Here is a 22,813-nt window from a genome sequence, read left to right as displayed (position 1 = left end):
CTTTCATTTCACTTAGATATTACTATATCTTATAGTAGATTTAGTTTAGCTTTTTAATAAATTGCCCGATTTTATTTTACAAAGTACTTGTGCCATTTTACATTTCTACTATTTTGTACTCTATCTGAGTAAGAGAATTCTACATCCTTTTTCTCCTCATCATAATTTGTCATTTGGAGTCTTTAATTTTAGTCATACTAATAGATACATATAGGTGGCTTTAATATGTATTTCTTTAGTGACTAATGATAAGCATGTTTTGGGGTGTTTGCCATGCATATCTTCTTTAAAGATTCAAATCTTTTGCCTATTGTTTTATTCAGTTTGTTTTTTTATTACTGAGTTTTGAAAATGATTTATAGATTCTTTTAAAATTTTTTTTTTTGTAGTTGTAGATGGACAGAGTGCCTTTATTTTATTTATTTATTTTTATATGGTGGTAAGGATTGAATCCAGCACCTCATATGTACTAGGCTAGCACTCTGCCACTGAGCTACAGCCCCAGCTCTGGAGATTCTTTATGTATTCCTTACCAGATATATGATTTGCAGATATTTTCTTCCAGTCAGTGGACTGTCTTTTCATTCTTATTTTATTATTATTATTATTTTTGTACTAGGGATTGAACCCAGGGGCACTTTACTACTTAACTACATCCGTAGCCCTTTTTATTTCTAGACAAGGTCTTACTTAAATTGCCCAGGCTGGCCTTGAACTTGTGATCCTCTTACCTCAGCCTCCCTAGTAGCTTGGATTATAGGTGTGTGCCACCATACCTAGCTTAAATAGTGCCTTTTTAATAATAAAAATTTTGGAATTTTGTCAAAGTCCAATTTATAAATTTTTCTTATATGGATTGTGCTTTCTGTGTTGGTGTACTTGAGAAAAATTTTCCTAATCCAAGCTTTCTCCTATATTTTCCTTCTAGAAGTTTGATAGTGTTACATTTAAATAAATGATCCATTTTGAGTTAACTTTTATATATGGTGCAAGGAATAAATCAAAGTTATTTTTTCCCCATGTAGATATCTACTTGTTACCACATCATATTGAAAAGCATGTTTTCTTCACTAAATTACCTTTACATCTTTGTTGAAAATCAGTTGTCCATATGTGTATTGGTCTTTTTTGGGACTAGTTTTAATCTATTTGCCTATCTTCGTGCCAACTGCAATTTTATAAATTATACTACCTTCATAATAAGTCTTAAAATCAGGTAGTGTTGACTCTCTGTTCTTTTTAAAAATTCTTTTGCCTATTTTAGGCGCTTTGCATTTTCATGTGAACTTTAGAATTAACTTATTAGTGTCTACAAAAATAGCATGATTATAGGCATTTGCCACTGTGCCCAGCTGTATATTAATTTTATACCTACTAACCTTACTGAACAGACTTAATAGTTTGATCAGTTTTCTAAAGCCTGTTATGTAGACCATTATGTTGTCTATAAATACTGTTTTCTTTTTCAGTATATTTGCTTTTATTTCTTTTTCTTGTCTTATTGCACTGACCAGATCCCTTGTTAAATGGAAAACATGAGAGCAAACATCCTTGTCTTATTCCAGATCTTAAGGGAAAAGCATTCAGTCCTTTACCATTAAATATGACATTAAATGTAGGTTTTTGTAGATGGCCCTTTATCAGTTTGAGGAAGTGATTTCTATTCCTAGCTTGCCAAAGTCTTAATTGGGAATGGATCAAATGCCTTTTTTTCCTATCCTATGATTTTTCTTTAATCAAATGCCTTTGTTTTAAATTCGTTTTCTTGTGTTGTTGCTCTTCTCTAGCTAAAGTTTTACTTTAAGGTAATTATAGATTCATATGAAATTGTAAGAAAAAATAGATCTTTATAAACCTTTACCAGATTTCCAATGGTAATATCTTACAAAAATATAATACTGTGTAACAAGTGGGATATTGACTTTGATATAATACACTGAAGATATCCCCAGTTTTTTTTTTTAGAATACCAATCTTGTGTTCTTAGGATAATTGTATTTGATCATGATGTATTATTCCTTTTGTATATTTTTGTCTTATAGTAGCAAACAGTTTAGCATTTTTGTTTCTTTGTTCATGAGTGCTATTGGTTTATAATTTTCTTCTTTGGTAGGATCTGTGTCATGTCACAGGATGAGGAAGAAAGTTCTCATTAATTTTCTGAAGAGTTTCTATAGAATTGGTATTATTTTTGCACTTAAACATTCAGTTGAATTCACCTCTGCAGTCATCTAGAGTTACAGTTTTCTTTGGGGGAAGATTTTGAACCATAAAATCAGTTTTTAATGTAGACATTGGGCTCTTCAGGTTATTTCTTTCTTTTGAGTGAGTTGTCTGTTTCATTTAAGTTGTCAAATTTGTTGGCATGAAGTTGTTTATATATACTCTCTTTGTCTTTTTCACATATGTTGAATCTTTGATAATGTGATTTATTTCTTTCCCGATTTTGGTAATTTATGTCTTTTTTTCCCCCATCAGTCTGGCTAGAGAGTTGCCAAATTTATTATTATTCTCAAAGAAGCAGCTTTTATCTCATTTCTATTATTTTTTTCAGTTTTCTGGTTCATTGATTTCCTTTCTATATTATTTCTGTTTTCTGTTTACTTTGTGTTGAATTCACTCCTGTAAGAATAACTGACATTTACTGCCTGATGTACAGTGTATCAAAAACTGTTGTTTTGGGGCTGAGGTTGTGGTTCAGCGGTAGAGCACTTGCCTAGCACATGTGGAGCTCTGGATTCGATCCTCAGCACCACATAAAAATAAATAAGTAAATAAAATAAAGTTATTGTGTATAACTACAAAAAATAAATATTTTAAAAAAGTAAAATAAAATAAAGGTACCATGTCCAATGACAACTAAAACAAAATATTAAAAGAAAAAAACAACAACAAAAAAACCCTGTTCTTTCATATATTTTGTGTAGTTTTTTTGGTTATTTCAATAGAAATATCTCTATCTGGTTCTTGTTACTCCATCTCTGGAACCAGTAGTTCTAGGATGTAATTTAATTTTTGTTTTTAATTCTAGTGTCTACTAGAACTACAGAATGAAGCTGTATTTATGTGGACTGCTGAACTGGAAAATATAGCCACTCTCTGCTTTAAGGCTTTGGAAAACTCAAATTATGGGGTACGAGTGGCAGTGTCTAAACTCTTAGGAACTGTCATGGCTACAGCATTGATGCCAAAGCAGGCAACAGGTATTATTTGCTAATGTCTGATTTAGATCATAGCAGATATTTATTTGTAGGTTTATGGAATGTTTCGTTCTAAATTGTTTAATATACATAAGGTGGTCACTTTAAAGAATTTTAGTTGTTGGATATCCTTCATAAAATGAAAAGAACCTAAAAGGCATTTTTCTTTATATAGTCAAGGCACTTTTTTTGTGATGATAATATACAAGAGTATAACTAACAATTACGCTGGACATAAAAGCAAGTAAGATTTATTAAATGGTTTTGTGAAATGTTTAAGTAATTGGATTCTGACGCTTTTTGTGATGATTTCTCACTTTCAATCTCTAATAGATCGTCCCTTGTACCTCAGAATTAATCTTTGGTTTTTCTTGACCATAATTGTAAGCAGAATCAGACATCTTTAATTTTGCAAGGGGCTTCTGCTTTGCCTCATGGTTCCATAGAGATGTCTCAGAGAGGGTTGTGAATAGACACTGAGTGCTCCTAAACTGTGTTCTTCTCCCATCTCTACCTTTTGGTAGAGTAGAAAGAGATAAGATGTTATCACTTCGGGTCCTAGCCTTTATATTTAAGCTTTGGTTTCTTTTATCTTTAATGATAATTATTTCATTTGATGATGATGATGGTATTACATTTTTAAGTGCTAACTTTGTGGTAGGCACTGAACTAAGCATATTGCAGATGCTTTATTTAATCCTCACAGAAGCCCTAGGAATTAAAAGTACTGTTATTTTAAAAAAGTACTGTTGTTTTATTGTAATTTTATAGATGAAGAAGTTGAGGCTGGGAGAGATTATATCACTTGTGTTCTAAAAAGTGTTGTATTGATGAGTGTCAAAACTGAAGTTCAAACTCAGGTAGTCAAATTCCAAATCCTACATACTTAACCATACACTTTATATCTCCTCTATGGAATTTTTGTGAGGATTATGTTTGTTACTTTTTAAATATGAAGCTATGTACCAGAGATGGAAAGTAATTTGTATTACCAGTGGAATTTTAATCCTTTGGTGCTGTATTGGAAAGTCTCTTTGTGTCTACTCAGCTGGGAATAACAACAGTGATCAGTTAGCAGTATCTGCTGTGGACATACTTTGTCCTGGTTGTGTTACACATATTAAGTTTATCATCATCATTTGTCTCTTCTACATAGATTTATTGAATTGTTTTATATTCTGTTTAATATATTGTTTTATATGTTATATATAAAACATATATATTATATATTATATACTTTCTTAGCATTTTTTGCTTCAAGATTGAATTGAGGCTTATAAGTATATTATACATATTACGATTATAAGAAAACTGAATGACCCTATTCCCCCATCATAAAATAATTACTTAGATTTTAAAGTTAGAATATTATAAATATGATTTAACTAATAGCAAAAAAATCTGCTCCAGAAATACATTTGCATATGAATTTACTTTTCTTCCTAAAAGTAATGCGGCAAAATGTGAAACGAGCAACATTTGATGAAGTCTTAGAACTTATGGCCACTGGATTTCTCCGTGGAGGGTCAGGTTTCTTAAAGAGTGGTGGAGAAATGTTAAAAGTTGGAGGATCTGTTAATCGTGAAGTAAGAGTTGGAGTTACACAGGTTTGTAATATACACTTATAAAAGAATCAAATCACTTGTGAAATGTCTTGGAAGACTCTTGTTAAGTAAAGCATACACAGTGAGATTTTTATTATTGTCTGTTTTCTTTCAAAATGTTTTTTTCACAAGTTTAATGAATTACATTCACATTCCAAATTGCATGCTTGTATGGAAATGTAGATACTTAATGATGTGTAAATAAGTCTATGTCTACTGTGTTTATATGAATATCTAAAATTTCTTCCCAAATTTTACTTGGCTGTACATCAGATATAAAATAATTCAATTTTATTTGAAATCATATTTAGATATTCATAGCTTGAGGTAGCTACCATAGGTAGTTTGAGGCATTTTGATTTTAATGTTTTCTGGTGATGCTGTAGCTAAAAATATCGATTTATTCTTTGATTGGATTTACTGTCAATGATAAATTACCAATGTAATTATAAAATCAAATTTGACTTGAAATTATAGTTTCAAATAATAGCACCAAAGAAGATGTTGTGGTTTATGATCTGACAATAATTAACACCAAATAGATTAAATGGTCTTCATGATCTTAGTCAAATCACAACTGTATCTTTTCCTGAAAAAAGTATAAAGAGTAAGTAAACTATTTTTATCTTATAGAGAAAGCAAGTATACTGTAGCTATGTCAGTGCTTATCTAACACATTAAAGTTTTCGTATTCCTAAACCCTGTTATCATCCTGATGCTGGGGTGATTTTAGCTTTCGTTTCTTTCCTCACCACTCTTTCTTTATGTTCTTCACTGTTATCTTAACTGTGTTAGTCAAAGGGATGAGTTGTTTTGCCCATAATTCCTATGCTAGAAATCCTAAAAAGATGTGAAATTTAAATTTTCTGTATTTTAATTTCAAATATAATTTATTTTGAATGCTTCCCTGAGTTATTTCTGTACTTGTCTTTATCTGTGATTTTTGTTCATTTATATACATTTATCTAACATCATATTTATGTGTTTATAGGCATATGTTGTTTTTGTAACTACTTTGGGTGGACAATGGCTGGAGCGGAGCTTTGCTACATTCTTGTCCCATGTGCTTGATCTGGTTTCTCATCCTCGGGCAACACAAACACATGTGGAGGCTGTGTATTCAAGACGATGTGTTTCCTTTATCCTGAGAGCTACTGTGGGCAGCTTGCTAGGTGAAAAAGCCCAGATAGCAGCTGCCAAAGAGATCTGTCAAGCTATTGGAAAACAAATGAAAGCAGTAGGTAAGAATTGATATCATAATGTGTATGTAGCGTTGATGCTATTAGTCACTTACCTCTTTATTATTATTATTATTAATGAGTACTAATAGATCGATTAGTTTGTATCTAACTGAACTGTGTTTTCATAATTGTTTTTATTGAGTACTCTTATTTAATATTAAAACAACATGATTATAGTGAAGTGAAGATTGGGGTAGTATGTTTGTAATATTAGGTTTTCTGTTTTGTTTCTAGTACCTATATGAATTTTGTAACTTTCTTGGAATGCAGCAGCACGTTGGTTTTTGTTTTTAAGGAATAATCTATTGTTGTTATTCTGCTTAGAGCCTGTGGTTTTATGAATACATATTTTTGTTGTTGTTTTCTCCCTTAATAGGCTTCATGTAAAGGCTTAGCAACAACTATAGTTGGGTATTAGTTCCCTATAGGACATATTATAAAATATCAATAATTCATAATTACAAGAAATCCATTTCTTTCTCTTTTAAATATATTTTAATTGGAACTTAATAATGATACATATTTATGGGGCATAGTGTGACTTTTTTTGAGGTGCTAGCAATTGAAATGATGGCCTTACTCATGCTAAGCAAGTGCTCTACCTCAGAGTTATATTCCTACCCCCTTTTTATTTTATTGTTAAAATTTTATTTATATAGGGTCTCACAAAGTTGACCAGACTATTTTCAAGCTTGGAACCTTTTGCCTCAGCCTCTTAAGTAGCTGGGATTACAGGAGTGTGTCACCATTATCCAGCTTAGCATGGCATTTTAATACTGGCATAGAATGTATAGGGATCAGATCAGGGTAATTGGGATATTCATCACCCCAAATGTCAATCATTTGTTTTGGAGACATTCATTATCTTCTCTGTAGCTCTTTTGAAGCATATAATTAATTATTGTCAATCATAGTTACACTCTTGTGCTATAGGACATTAGAAGTTATTCTTTCTATCCTGTTGGACTCCTGTAAGGAGAAATTCTTTTTTTTTTTTTAAAGTACCCATTTTATAAATTTTTTTCAGTTTAACAAATAATTATTGACTATCTAAGATTTGGAGAGCAGTAATTCAGAGTTTAAATAATGAGTGAGATAAAATTCTGTCTTCATGGAGTTCATAATTCAGTTAGAAGACTAAAGCAAGGCAACATATAAATGCTCTAAGACAATTTAGTTTTATCACTGTTGGAAATAGATATTAATTTTAAAAATCAAATTAGATTTCCTAAAAAAGTTCTTTTGAGAGAGAGAGAGAGAGAGAGAATTTTAATATTTATTTTTTAGTTTTCGGCAGACACAACATCTTTGTTTGTATGTGGTGCTGAGGATCGAACCCGGGCTGCACGCATGCCAGGCAAGCGCGCTACCACTTGAGCCACATCCCCAGCCCCTGAAAAAGTTCTTTAGAAGTAAAGATTTAATGAGAAGCTACAATCAGCAATTTATTTATAGAGCATATATAAATGAAATATTTTATAAAATTAAATTTATAGGGGCTGGGGATGTGGCTCAAGTGGTAACGTGCTCACCTGGCATGCGCAGGGCGCTGTGTTCAATCTTCAGCACCACATAAAAATAAAGACGTTATGTCCACCGAAAACTAAAAAATAAATATTTAAAAAATTCTCTCTCTCTCTCTCTTTAAAAAAAAAAAATTAAGGGCTGGGGCTGTGGCTCAGTGGTAGAGTGCTCACCTAGCATGCACGAGGCACTGGGTTCAATCCTCAGCACCACATAAATGTAAGATATAGTGTCCGTCTAAAACTTAAGAATAAATATCTTAAAAAAAAATGAATTTATAAATACTGTACTTTTTTTTTTAAATAATAACTTACTTAGCAAGCCATTTTTAAGAGTATAAGGATAACTGAAAATTATCCCTATACTCTTAATCTGCATTTGAATTACTGAAGTATTATTCTTTAGATATGCTTAAATAGTTATCTGCTATATATTTAAAACTTGAAAAATATTATGCAAATTCATTGAAGAAATGCTTAAATGCCAGAAACACTGTGCCAGATGGTGTGGGTAAAATAGCAAACCAGATATTTACAATGCCTGTCTTAAGGGAGCTTTATAGTTTAGTAAGCAAAAGACAGAGTTCCTGCATTTTCAAGTAAGAAGAGTTGTTCAATTATAGTTTATCATTTATTAACCCATTCTATCATTCTGTATTGCATGTTTTCATTATCTATTCATGATAGATGTAAAAAATGAGAAAGTTTTGCTATCATTTAAAGGTTATTACTTGTGATGCTAGTTTAGCTATTTGACTTTAAAAAATCCTAAAAGCAGTATTAAATACAATGATATACATCAGGATTTATGAGCCAAACTGTATGTATTCTCAAATAGAAGTTTGACAGAGGATTTTTTAGTTATCTCATGTTAAATATATTTTAGTTCTAGTGTACATTAAAAGGTTGAATTGAGGACAGCAAAGTAAGTAGGAATTTTTAGGAATGTTCCAGTAAGAATTTCTAAGGCCACTTTCCTTATAGATCACTTTCTGGTTGGTAATTTGACAGTGATACCTCCAATATATTGACATGCTTGAAATAGCAATACTACTACTACCACTAGTACTAAAGTAATAATAATGGCTGCTAACATTTATTGAATGTGTATTGGGCAGCATTGTGTTAAATTCTTATATGCATTGACTTTTTAAGCATCAGAATACCCTTTGAGATAGGCATATAAGCCCTATAAAAGATGAGGAATCTTATAAAAGTTGAGCATCTTTCCCAGTGTCACATAGCTAACATAACTGATGGAATTGGTACTTGAACCCAAATCTTCTTGCTCCCAAGTCTGCTTTTGAAAAACACTATGCATTGTTGCTGCTTACTAAAATTAAGTTGTATTCCTAGAAGTGGTTAAGTTTATATAGTTATATTTTAGTATTATCATATAAAGTCATTAAACTGTGTATTTTAAGTCATTTCAGTACTTCATTATACTTCTTTTCCACTAAGCAAAAATTGCATAGAGTTTGACACACAGGTATTAAGTGGTATAACTAAAATATAGTGTGCAGACCAATAAAAATACATCAAAATTCAGTTCAACCACATTAAATACATGATTTTGTGTTTTAGAAGCAGTAGTGAATGATACTAGTAGTGAAAACAAATCAGGCGCAGCAGACATTGCAGCAAGTCAGCACGTGATGGTCTGTGCCCTCCAGGAGCTTGGAAGCCTGGTACAGAGCCTGAATGCCACTGCCTCTCCTCTTATTCAGGAGGCATCAATAGGTATGACATTCTGTTAATTGCTGAAGTATTATTTTACCATCTTTTAAAGTTATCTGTATGATACTTAACTCTTGACTGGGTACTTATTATAATTAGCAGTTTAGGTGATGGGGTTTAATTTAAATTAATCTCTGCTGTCATAGGGAACATGGAATTAAATGGTGAAATAAAGTTGGGAGACAAATCAAAAACAGTCACAGTAATTGTTTCTAATAATTGACTAAAATTTGTTGAAGATTTTCCTTTTAATCAACTTTTATATTTTATTGGATGTAATTCTATTATGTTCTTTGGAGAATACATTTGTTTAAAGCACATTACTGTCATGAGTACTGTAAATGCTTTTTGGCATAGTTGTGAGACTAGTGCACTAAATCATGGTGATTATTTTAATTATTGTGTTATACATAGTCTTTGGTTTCTGAAATAAATTACTTCATTAAAAGTAATATTTTGAGGATTTCTCTTTTAGGGCTCTTGGAGATTGTGACTTCAGTTCTTCTTCATCCAAGTATGGCTGCTCGGCTTGCTGCTGCATGGTGTTTGCGCTGTGTGGCTGTAGCCTTACCTTTCCAGTTGACACCATTTCTAGATCGGTGTGCAGAACGGCTCAACAACTTGAAGACTTCTCCAGAAGCTGTTAGTGGATACAGCTTTGCAATGGCTGCTTTGTTAGGTGGAGTCCATCAGTGTCCTTTGGGCATTCCTCATGCCAAAGGAAAGGTATGACACAGATCAAAGATTTGTAAATGCTGTCGGGTGAGCTTCAGTCTTTAGTGGAACACTGATGTGCTTAATGTTGAACTGGGTGATCAAATAACAATCAAATAACAATTTTATTATGGTAATATAGAATATAGTGTTAATGGGCCCTAATTGAAATTTCATTCTGATGTATAGATAATAGGTTTTGTATGGGTATAGTATCATGTTATAATTTATTTTAGAGGAAAAACAACTTCAGAGTATTTATTTAAAACTCAGCTCTTTTCACTTTTTAGAACTGAAATTCATATTGCTGTATTCAAAGATGACAGGAGAATATACTATTGACATTTCAATAATATTTAAGCATATTGTGACTAGCTTTTTAAATTCTTCTTTTTTTTCTGGGCCCAAGTCCATTCATTCTTCCATGTTCTGGGCTCTGTGACTATTTCTAGAGGAATCTCAGGTTCCATCTCCTTTGTCATGATTGTTATCTTGTTGCTTATTTTTCATGAAGTCTTTTTCTCCCATCTTTCTCACACCATTTTCATATTTCACATGCTTAGGTAGGACATGTTCTGATTTCTCACTTTTCTGTTCAGAGTAGTTCTGTAGCTTTTCCCTATTCCTTTTTCAGAGGTCTTTCTTACACTAGAATTTATTACTCACCTGTACCTGTTTAGAGACCCAATTTAAGTTCCATCTCCATGAAATCTTTTTTTCTTTTAATATTTATTTACTTATTTTAGTTGTAGTTGAACACAATACCTTTGTTTTATTTATTTATTTTTTATGTGGTGCTGAGGATCGAACCCAGGCCTTGTATGCGCTAGGTGAGTGCTCTACCGCTGAGCCACAGCCCCAGCCCTCCATGAAATCTTTTCAAAGACATTTAGTCCATATTAGTCTTTACTGAATCTGAGCTCCTATTTTGTTATTTAATCATGCACTGCTTACTATTTTGCATTCTTCCTGTGTCTTCTCTATCTGAAAGATACCTTAATTCCAGAAGATTAGCTTAGCTTAAAGGACCACTAATAATAGCATTTATTCAGTGATTACATGGGCTAGCACTGTTCTAAATACTGTATTAACAAATTTAATCCTGGCAAGAGTGAGATAGATACTACTATCTTTCTTATTTTACTAACAAGGGAAGTAAGGCCAGGAGATTCAGCTGTCTCAGGTCATAAAGCTTGTAAATGGCAGAGTTGGGATGTGAACCCAAGCAGTTTGGCTCAAGAGCTTACTCTTTACCACTGTTCTGAGTCACCTCGGTCATCAGTGTATTCAGATCTAAGTAGATATTGTATTGCCTCTTTGAAAACATTAGTTAACTACAATAGCATGGAGATAATTTCTTTTTAAATTAAGTATACTGGTTATCTATTTTCTTGTTTGATTTCTTCAGCTTATTCAAATTGCAATCTATTTCTAAATTTCTCTTATAGATGGTAGTTAGTATTGCTGAAGATCTGTTACGAACTGCTGCCCAAAATAGCAGATTGTCTTTACAGCGCACTCAAGCTGGCTGGCTTTTACTTGGAGCACTTATGACTTTAGGTACAACTATATTTGAGTAGAATTTTGTCTTACTCTATAACTGTCAGTGGACTATAAAGAAAATTTAATATAAAAGCATTAAATTCCACATTCCAGACTTTGAGGTTATAAAATGGTAAAGATGTTTTGTTTGGTAGTTGATATCTCTTTAGTAATTTCTACTGAAATACATTTTATGAAAAAATTTTTAACAAAGTTTCACCTTTGCTATCAGAATAACCATTGTCTACTTTATGGATTTACAGTTAATCAAAAGAGCTGAGAATGTGGGGCGGGGGGGAATTCTATTTCCTAAGTGAAGTCATGATTTTAATAGAGTGATAAAGTCAAATTTAAGCCATATTGTTGGTGCTGCTTTTGGGGCATCCTTATGTGCTTTACTTTCCTAATAACTATGATAAATCAGATTTAGGCAAAGTTTAGCATTTTGCATAGGACTGAAATACAGTTATCATTGTGATGAAGTATGTCCACTTTTTAATTCACATGTTTAGCTATTACTATAAAAAGTGTTGTGTGTTTACTCCAAAGTTAAAGTGGTAACTCTTTTTTAGAAGTTTACATTAAGTATGTAAGTGGTATGTTGAGTGAATTCCTTAGCAATGTAAATATATGCCCTTAGTTCCGAATATATTGCTCCTCCGTGAAACTAAATGAGCCATATACATTGTCCCTCAAATGAAGGAATATGTATTTGTGTGTGGGAGTGGGTGAATATGTTTATGTACACATATGTATTTATGAAAGCAACCTCATAAAATATATTCCAGGTAGATTTTATTATTAATAATATGTAATCCACCATCCTGAATATAGTTGAGTAATTTTTTATTGCTTTTTTAAGTATTTATTTTATGCTTAGATACCAAAAATATTTGATGCTTTTGAAGTGAATTTTAAGCCAGGTCCAGTGGCACACAGGAGCTCAAGAGCTCAGGAGACTGAGGCAGGAGGCAGGAGGCAGGAGGCTCACAAGTTCAAGGCCAGCCTCAGCAACCTAGCAAGGCCCTGAGCAACTTAGTAAGACCCTGTCTCAAAATTTAAAAAAATAAATAGACTGGGGATGTGGCTCAGTAGTTAAGCATCCCTGGATTCAATCCCCAGTAATCCCCAACCAAAAAAGAAAGAAAGAAAATAAATTTTGTTATGTTTTAATAAATATTTATTTTACTCACTAGACGAAAAAAATTGAAATTAATGTCAAAAATTTAAAAATAAGTGAAATGGTAGAGATATTTTTAAAGTCTTTGACTTTTGTTCGGATTGTATGTTACATATTTATGGTTCTATACTCTTTATTTTCTTGGACAGGACCATCTGTTGTTCGTTACCATCTGCCCAAGATGTTGTTATTATGGAGAAATGTTTTCCCTCGTTCTTTAAAGGAACTGGAGGCTGAGAAGGCCCGAGGCGATTCTTTTACCTGGCAGGTAACTTTGGAAGGTCGTGCTGGAGCTTTATGTGGTAAGAACTAAAAGGATTTCACTTTCAGAATATTATTTGTGAATGGAAGGAAAATCACTATTTCATTTTTTTAAATTTTACTATCTAATGATAAATTTGTAGACTTTTAGATTTTAGAAAGAGGAGCAAGGTGTAACAGTGGTAGAATGTGTGGTTAGCATGCATGAGAGGCCCAGGACTGTAAAACAAATAAACAAAAAAACTTACCATTAGATTTAGAAAGAAGTTTGTATAAATAATAGTAGTTAAAATTTTGCTCATTTAGAATAAAAGTGAAGCTGAGAGTCTAAGAAACTGGTTAGAGTTGGTTTTGTATAAATAATAGTAGTTAAAATTTTGCTCTTTTATAATAAAAGTGAAGCTGAGAGTCTAAGAAACTGGTAAGATAGGAGCTAGGACCTAAGCCTGTTTATACCAGTAGTTGCAGTCTTCATCTGTCAAAAAAGTTCCACATTAAAAAAAAAAAAAAAAAAAAGTCCAACAAGAAACAGCATTACCAGGGTTACTAAGTTTAAATTGGTTCTTTCATAATGGAAAAGCACCTTTTTTTTCTTTTTCAGTGTTGTCAAATCTACAAATGTTGATGTGTTTTTTTAGACATCAGCATTACAAAAATGATGAAACAGTTGTTTTTGTGTGGGAGTCAGCAGTTTACAGGAAAGGCTCAGGTTTTGTTTCTTTTGGGAACTAGAGTTTCACTGGATGTCCTGTGTTTTTTTTTTTTTTTTTTTTTTTTTTATCTCAGGATAAAAATACTTCTTTTCCCAAACCGGAAGAGAAAGAGATATTTAACCATGAGGGTGGTAGGGAAAGGTGTTTTAGTCTTAGCTCTATTCTAAAGAACCAGTGAAGATATTCCTTCTCACTGGACCATTTTGTCCATAAAATGGTCCAGTGAGAAGGAATATCTGTCTTAAACCTGCTTGCTTCCTTCCATCCTTCTTTCCTCCTTCCCTCCTGCCCACCCTCCCTTCCTTCCTTCAAATAAGAACTGTCATTTTACTGTTCCTGAAGAGGCACACAAAGTTCAATTTTGAAGGATGAAAGCTTTCCATTCTTCAGACAAGTAGAGCAAAGTGTTTTCCAGCCTCCTCACATAGTAAACGAACCCCAGGATTAAAGATAGCTTTAACAATAAGGCATATATTAGCACATAGTCAAGAGCAATGTGAGGCAGGGAGTTACCAGTTGGTGAACAGAAGGCTGGAAAAATGAACCCAACAGTGTCATTTGAATCTGATAAAACAACTTTTCCATGAAGAAAGTAAGTCATTTTTTGGAAGCCTCCAGCAGACTGCAGAGTAGGTTTTCCTGGTAAAAACTAGGTTATAAGTATGCTTTAATCAGTCAGAAAAGAGAAGGAATTCTCCTTGAAGGCCCAGGTTTTCAAGACTTCCTCCAGGGAATAAGCATTTGCCTTCCTTTATATGCTCCAGTGACTGATGAACATTGTGCAAGGCGGTAGATGAAGATGCCTTCCACCAGAGAAGGTGGCAGTGATTTAACTCTGTCAAGGAACCCAGTCAGTTGAGAATGTGCATGGCAGCTTCTGTAAGCCTCACCCATGCCTGAATACATGGGGACTCTCACCCCATGGGTACTAGAAAGTATGATATTTAACTTTAGGCAGATGGTTCCTTTACAAAGCCTCTGAAAAAGAGGACACACTCTACAGGTCTAAGGCCAATCTCAAGTGTGAACTTTTAGGAGCTATTAAACTTGGGCTAAAGACTTCTCCATATTTGTTACTTTCATGATATCCCTACATGTTGTGACATTTTTGGTGGTGAATGAGGATAGAGCATTGACTAAAGGAATTCCCACATGTGTCACACTCATAAGGCCTTTTTCCAGTGTGAACTACCTGGTATTGAATGAGGCCAGACTTTTGGCTAACAGATTTTCCACACTAGTTACACTCACAGGGTCTCACTTCAGTGTGAAGTCTCTGGTGTTGAATAGATGCAGCTTTGACTAAAGGATTTCCCATATTTACTACATTTATAAGGCCTTTCTCCAGTGTGAACTCTCTGGTGTTTAGCGAATGTGGCTTTGTGGTTAAAGGATTTCCCACACTGGCCACACTCATAAAGCTTTGCTCTAGTGTGAATTATCTGTTGTTGGTTAAGAATGGCATTTTGACTGAAGGAATTCTCACACTCATCACACCTATAAGGCCTTTCTCCAGTGTGAACTCTCTGGTGTAAATCTGCTTTTTTTAATTCATCTGAATTCCTGTGAGGTTATAGTCTTCTCCACTCACAGGAGTCTCCCCAACACTTTTTCTCTTTATTTTCATTGTCCATCCTTCTTCTAGCCTTTTCTAATGATTTTTCTCTATAGTTCTTGGTGTTTTTTTTTTTCTGGTTTGTTATAGTTTGAGAACCTTATAATAATTGAGAATTGTAGATGCCTTTATATAATTTTATAAGTTTAATAGTTCACAAAAGCTGCTCTAAATTTGTCCTTTTAAAATTTATCTAGCTATGAGGAGTTTTGTTGCACATTGTCCTGAACTCCTAACAGAAGATGTGATTAGAAAATTAATGACCCCTATTGAATGTGCCATGACTATGATGTCACAGTAAGTAAACACTTATAACAAGTTAACAGCCTGTTTATATATTAATAAATAAATTTATTCATTTATGTGTTCCTCAGTCATTTTTTATACTTCTTTCTAGAGTTATATAGGAAACATAAAACTATTTTGTGAAGTGACTTTTAAAATTATATTAATTATGTGTATTAAAATATAGTTATGCTGGGCACGGTGGCACATACCTATAATCCCAGTGGCTAAGAAGGCTGAGACAGGAAGATTGCGAGTTCAAAGCCAGCCTCAGCAATTTATCAAGGTGCTGAGCAACTCAGTGAGACCCTATCTCTAAATGAAATACAAAATAGGGCTGGGGATGTGGCTCAGTGGTTGAGTGCCCCTGAGATCAATCCTTGGTACTCCCCAAAATAAATAAAAAATATAGTTGTTTTTAAATGTATTTCTTACATCAAATATCACAAAATGATAAGATGAAAATTTAATATTTACCAAGGTATTTTAATGGTACATTTATACATTACTAAAGATGCACTGCTAAAGGTTTATAAGTAATGCTTATTCTAGTAAGCTGATTCCAACTCTGCTTTCAATATTGTAGCATTCCATCTGTCATTAAAGCCCATGGAGCTCATCTGAAAGCTAGTGCTGCAATGGTCCGTTTAAGACTTTATGACATCTTGGCTTTGTTACCTCCAAAAACTTATGAAGGTAAATAAAATTTGCAGTATCTGATAGAAATTGTTCAGTGTGCCCTTGAAGATCCTCACAGTATTAAAGAGTTCTGACCAGGGCTTTCCCACTGGCTCACTGTGCAAAGGAGAAGCACCGTTTTACTATTCTTTATGCAGAGTAGCTCACATTGTTGAGTTCTTTCTGTATTGTAGGTCTCGTTCTAAACCTTTACATGTATTAGATCCTATAACTCTAACCCAGCTCATGAGGCAATTGCACATATTCTGTAGATGGAGGATCTCATATAGAGAGAGGTGAAGTAACTTTCCCAAGTCTTAGAAACCAAAAGTGGTAGAGCTTGGATTCAAACCCAGATGGTTTATCTTTAAAGTCTATACTTTTAATTACCCTCCTAAACGGCTTCATATATATTGTAATATAGCCAATAATTTGGATAGCCAATAATAAGGATCTGAAAGAATAGTTATGTACTTTGCAGAAATCAAATATTATATAAAATGTTAATATTAAAATAATTTCTTTTTTTATAAATTTATTTTTTTATTTGTAAATGGACACAATACCTTTATTTTACTTATTTATTTTTATATGGTGCTGAGGATCTTACCCAGGGCCTCACCTGTGCTAGGCAAGTGCTCTGCCACTGAGCCACAACCCTACCCCTAAAATAAACAATTTCTTTCCCATATAACTGTGCCCAAGAATTTTGATGTTTTGGTTCAGTGTTGGCACTTATTGGGCAATGAACAATAAATAATAATCATGTTACATTTACTATATTTAAAATAAATGATCTACCTTCTCTGTAAATTTTTTAGTCACTTTAGTTTTGACCCAAAACATAATACAATAATAAAACAAAAATATCATTATTGTATATTAAGACTGGAATTCAAATATGTAATATATATTTTAGACTGGGCACAGTGGAGTGTACCTATAGTCCCACTTTCTTTGGAAGCTGAAACAAAAGGATCACTTGAGCTCAGGAATTCAGAGTCAGCCTGGGCAACATAGTGAGATCCCATCTCTGAAAAAAATATAAATCAACATAGATTTTTAGTAAAGGGTATAGGAACTTATTTTATTTCTGTTGAACATGTTGCTACTTTTTGTGGGCAATGATTGTAATTTTGATAAAATTATTATTTTTAATCTGATTTGAAGTTCTGTGTTTTAGGATCTTTCAATGCACTTCTTAGAGAACTGGTAGCAGAATTTACTTTGACTGACAACTCAGCCAACACAACCACCTCCCTTCTCCGATCTCTTTGCCATTATGATGATAGCGTTCTTCTTGGATCCTGGCTTCAAGAAACCGATCATAAATCAATTGAAGACCAGGTAGTAAATTAAATTAAATCCTGGTTTATAGGGAAATTAAATCCTGGTTTAATCTAAAGCAGTGGTTCTTTTACCAGTTGTTTTTTTTAAGAAAATATAGTGAACCAACGTTTAGTTTTCATTTAGCTTTCTTAGACACTTAACAATAGCATCTTGATGGTAGATAAGTGGCGAACAGCATTAGTTATGATTTGGCAAATTGTCTTTCTTCAGTATTTTTTATATTTGAATACCCTGTGGTGGCTATGGGAAATTTTAGTTTTAATGGGCTTTTGGTTATTTTAATGGGCTTTTGGTTATTTTAATGGGCTTTTGGTTATTGGTTTTTTTGTTGTAGTTCGTTTTGTTGTGTGATAGGTTGGAGAGGCGTGAGAGTTAGTAGATTGAAGATTTAGAACCTCTTTTGCCAACAGAATGTGTTATTTCCTATGTGCTTTTTAAAAAGAAATATTAAGTCCATTTTAAATATTTTTGTGGATTTAGATATAGCTGATTTATTTTGCCTCACACACTAAGGTGCATGGTATAAGAATGTTTTAGAATGAAGAAGACTTTTATTAAAATCCTATAAGGTATTACTGATGACTTTTCAAAACAAAATTTTACTTTTATCTGTTTTTAAGTTCTCATATCCAATCATTCTTTTTTTATTGTTACCTTTTCTTCTTCCTCCCCCGCTCAGTTTTTCATACTAAATACTTAATAAGTGAATTTCCTGAAGTAGACTTTGAGTAATTTTTATGTCACTCTTTTGCAGCTCCAGCCAAACAGTGCATCTGGAAGTGGGGCTCTGGAGCATGACCCTTCCTCCATTTATTTACGAATACCTATTGGTGAAGCTGTACCTGGTCCTCTCCCTCTTGGAGTCTCAGTGATAGATGCCTCCGTGGCTCTTTTTGGTGTAGTGTTTCCTCATGTTTCATATAAACACCGGTTAGTATAAAGTCAATCAGGTAATTTTAGTTAAGTAAATTTTCCCATCCCAATTAACTCCTCAATAATGTGAGCTACTACTTAAATAGTATTCTCAGATTTACTGACACAAGTGATACATACCATATAAAATAAAGTGAATGAAAATTCCATGTAATTTGAAAATGTGTTTAAGATTCGACCTTGTGTGCTAGTGTCTGGTATTCTGGACTATGTCTTGCCCAATAAAGAATTTCATTCTAATGGCTTATTTCACAGTTTATAAGAGGTTTGATCCTACCTTTAGGGATATTAGTTTGCTAATTCTGTTGTTTGTATTACTGAAGGAGTAAATGTATGGGAAATCTATTCTCTAATAACATTTGTCTGTAAGGTGGTTTAAGTCTGGAACTTGAGAAACTAAGTTAACTCATTGTTTTTTGTACCTGAAGCATTTTAATTTGCTGTATTTTATAATCTATAATCACCATTTCTAATATGAGCAGGCATTTCATATATTTGTGATTTGCCACAAAAAAAGCAAAAATGAATTAATTTAAGACCTTCAAAGATAATTTGAAAGTTATATGAATATGTATTTGTATGCTGGAATTCCTCTACTGGGTACTGCCTGATCCACACACCTCCAAGTGTTACTTCCATTTTACAAAATAAGCACTTTTTGCTTTTCTTAAAAAAATAAAAATAAAAATATCAGATAATCTTTAAATATGTAGATTACTTAATTGCTTTTTATATTCAACTTTAATTATAAAAAATTTACCTTACCTAGATATCTTTAAGAACATTCGATTGCCACATAAGTGTTAAAGAACGTTAAAGGTGAAAGAATCCTTACAGCATCTATCTAACATCCTTATTTTAAATCTTCTGTTTTAGTCTTTTGCCGTGTTAGGGATCAAACCTTGGGCTCATATCTGCTAGGCAAATGCTCTACCACTGAGCTGCATCCCCAGATTCCTTATTTTAAATCTAAGAAAATCTAGATCTAAGAGTTTATAGGTTTTCAATTATTCAGCTAGTTATGAGAGCTCTAACTAAAATCCAGGGTTGTTGTAAATGTATCTGATATCTTTTGTGAAACAAGGTGAAGTATAAATAAATAAATTTTATTAAAAATATAAACGCAAATAACCACCAATTGGGGATTGAGTGAATAAATAATGGAAAGTCCATAGGCTAGAATACTTTTTAATAGAGATGATGTTTTGATGTGAGAAGTGCTCATGGCACAATGATAAAATTAAAAAGGTAAAATAAATGACAGGAGGTGATCCCAGTTTTGTTTCTTAAAGTATATAAAAATGTACAAGAACAGGATAGGGGTTGTGGCTCAGTGGCAGAGCACTTGCCTCATACATGTGAGGCACTGGATTCAATCCTTAGCACCACATAAAGATAAATAAACAAAATAAAGATACTGTGTCCATGTATAACTAAAATATTTTTTTAAAAAGATGTTTTAAAAAATGAACAAGAACATATTTATGTGTTTACGTAAGGTAAAGACCTAAAAGGAAATGTTCCAGGAACTACTTATTCCCTTAGTAGTAACTTTTAAAAATATTTTTCCAAATTAAATGGGATAAACATTTCATAATGAAGAAAAAAGTTCTGTTTTTAAATAAGCTTTTAAAAAGGTATGTGTTTGAGGTCAGATGTGAGGTTCTGAAAAATGTTTTGACCTGGGAAGTCTGACCTGTTATAAATTGAGCTGAATCCTAATAGTGACCTTTGAGAAAGTTTGATTTTTTGCTTTAGGTTATAGTTGTCCTAGTATATACAAAATATCCATTTTCCCTGGATCCCTTTGCTCTACCCGTTTCTTTTTAGAAGAATGATCTCACTCTTTTTAAAAAATTTTTAAAAATATGTTTGTTTTATTTATTTATATGTGGTGCTAAGGATTGAACCCAGGGCTTCACACATGCTAACCCAGTACTCTACTGCTGAGCCACAACCCCAGCCCTCACTCTTTTTTAATTAGAATAGTCTTAAATGGCCAAGAATTTTTTTAAAACAGTCTTTTTGAAAAAAATTTGAAATAATAAAATTCACATCTAGTTTTTATATTTCAAAATTGACCAAAGCTAATTGTTTTTGGAAATCCCAATAGTTTATGAGATTAAAACATGGAGTACTCTTGTCTTCTATGCAAGAATGTTTGAAAAAAGAAAATAATTATGCCACATTTTTAAAGAAGTTTCAACTGATAACTCTACCACAGAGATATGTAATTAAACAGGAAAGATTAATTTTGGGGGGGGGGGTACTGGGAATTGAACTCAGGGTCACTCAGCCACTGAGCCACATCCCCAGCCCTATTTTGTATTTTATTTAGAGACAGGGTCTCACTGAGTTGCTTAGTGCCTTGCTAAATTGCTGAGGCTGGCTTTGAACTCACAATCTTCCTGTCTCAGCCTCCCAAGCCACTGGGATTACAGGTATGCACCACCATGCCCAGCTAATTTTGGCTTACAGTTTTGGAGGTTCCAGTCCTTAATCCATTAGCCTGATATTGGGTTTTGGTCCTGTGGTGAGGTAACATAGCTGAAGCACGGAAACTGTGCTCACCTCTTGGCAAAGAGAGAGAGGGGAGGAACTTGGGGTCTTACTATCACTTTCGAGGGCACATCCCCAGTGACCTTTCACAAATTTCTACCACTTAAAGTTCCACCACCTCCCAAATGCCACCCTGGGTATCAAGTCCTTAACACAGGGTCCTTTGGGGAGCATTCAAGATGTAAACTATAAGCCGGGCATAGTGGCGCATACCTGTAATCCCAGCAGTTTAGGAGGCTGAGGCAGGAACATCAAGAGTTCAAAGCCAGCCTCAGCAATTTAGTGAGGCTCTAAGCAACTCAGTGAGACCCTGTCTCTAAATAAAATACAAAATAGGGCTGGGGATGTGGCTCATTGGTTGAGTGCCCCTGGGTTCAATCCCTGGTACAAAAAAAAAGATGGAAACTGTAGCACACCTTTTATATGTTAGGCACTGGGTTGGACACTGGTGTTAATGTTTAAGAACCACTACAATTATGACCTAATTTTGCTAATTGAAACTTAATATTTAGTTTCTTTTTTTGTTCACAACTATACATTAATTCAGCAGAAAAAGATCTGGTTTGGATCAGTTATGTGAATAGAAAAGAGACAACATGAGGTATTATTTGCTACACAGTTTGTACTCTTTGCTTTTTTTTAGGTATATTTAAATAAGAGCATCACTAATATGATCTTTATCCTATTATTATAGATTACAAATGCTGGATCACTTTGCTGAATGTGTTAAACAAGCCAAAGGTGTCCGCCAGCAGGCTGTGCAGCTTAATATATTTACTGCTGTTCTTAGTGCACTCAAGGTATTTACTTTTAGACCATAATAAATATTATGAAATAAGATGTTAATTCATTTAATAAGTTAGGAATCTCAAGATTATTATAATGCTTACGTTTATGTACACTTGATAACTGTGCTTTTTAATATTAGCTTAATAAAGTTGTTAAAAACTTTGTTGGGCTCATTGTAATTAAATATGTATTTTATATTTTAGTAATGTTAAGGTTTGTATTTTGATTTGAATCTCAAATTTTATATGTGCCAATAATTTCTTTTGGAATTTTCAAAGATGCCTGATTAAAGAAATAATGGGTTTTCTAGCCAGGCATAGTGGTACATATCTGTAATCCTAGTGGTTTGGGAGGCTGAGGCAGGAGGACTGCAAGTTCAAAACCTACCTCAGAAACTTAGCGAGGTCCTAAGCAACTTAGCGAGACCCTATCTCAAAATGAAAAATAGAAAGGGCTAGGGATGTGACTCAGTGGTTAAACACTCCTGGAGTTCAATCCCTAGTACAAAAAAAAAGAAATAATGATTTCTAAAGATGTTCAAGTTCAATTTTTTATTTAGCCTATAAATCATAAAGACTGTGTAGTTGAAAGACTGTTGTATGGAGGGATTATCTTCTAGTTTAGTTACTTACTAGGTTTATGATTAGTACAATTCCCTTAACCTTTATTGAACTAGTTTCTACTTAATAAAGTAGAATAACAGATATTTTGCCTAGCTCACAGAGGTCATGCATCATACTGTGTATCCTTTCATAAGGTATTTGAAAGCTTTTTATATCATTTAGCACTAAAGAAAGTGGTCACAAATACAGGTCCTTAAATGAGCATATCTTTAGTTATGTTTTACAAACATTAGGTAAAAGAGATATAAGCATTTGTTACAGAAGTA

At 33.2% G+C, this 22,813-nt stretch overlaps 1 protein-coding gene across 1 annotated transcript in view; it reads left to right on the top strand.

Annotated features, from left to right (window-relative positions):
* Positions 1-22,813, top strand: part of Heatr5b (HEAT repeat containing 5B) — an 81,842-nt gene that overhangs the window by 7,537 nt on the left and 51,492 nt on the right. The window contains exons 6-17 of the mRNA XM_046441644.2: positions 3,032-3,203; positions 4,650-4,807; positions 5,796-6,045; positions 9,153-9,308; positions 9,781-10,031; positions 11,468-11,579; positions 12,891-13,043; positions 15,528-15,627; positions 16,202-16,311; positions 17,477-17,640; positions 18,398-18,573; positions 21,830-21,935. Of these exons, the coding sequence (XP_046297600.1) occupies positions 3,032-3,203; positions 4,650-4,807; positions 5,796-6,045; positions 9,153-9,308; positions 9,781-10,031; positions 11,468-11,579; positions 12,891-13,043; positions 15,528-15,627; positions 16,202-16,311; positions 17,477-17,640; positions 18,398-18,573; positions 21,830-21,935 (1,908 nt within the window). The remainder of the gene's footprint in view (positions 1-3,031; positions 3,204-4,649; positions 4,808-5,795; positions 6,046-9,152; positions 9,309-9,780; positions 10,032-11,467; positions 11,580-12,890; positions 13,044-15,527; positions 15,628-16,201; positions 16,312-17,476; positions 17,641-18,397; positions 18,574-21,829; positions 21,936-22,813) is intronic.

This window comes from Marmota monax, unplaced genomic scaffold (genome assembly GCF_021218885.2).
Source record: "Marmota monax isolate L192 unplaced genomic scaffold, Marmota_monax_Labrador192_F-V1.1 WCK01_AAM20220418_F8-fsc00010, whole genome shotgun sequence".
NCBI classification, from domain to species: domain Eukaryota; kingdom Metazoa; phylum Chordata; class Mammalia; order Rodentia; family Sciuridae; genus Marmota; species Marmota monax.
This window is presented reverse-complemented; position numbering and strand designations above follow the sequence as displayed.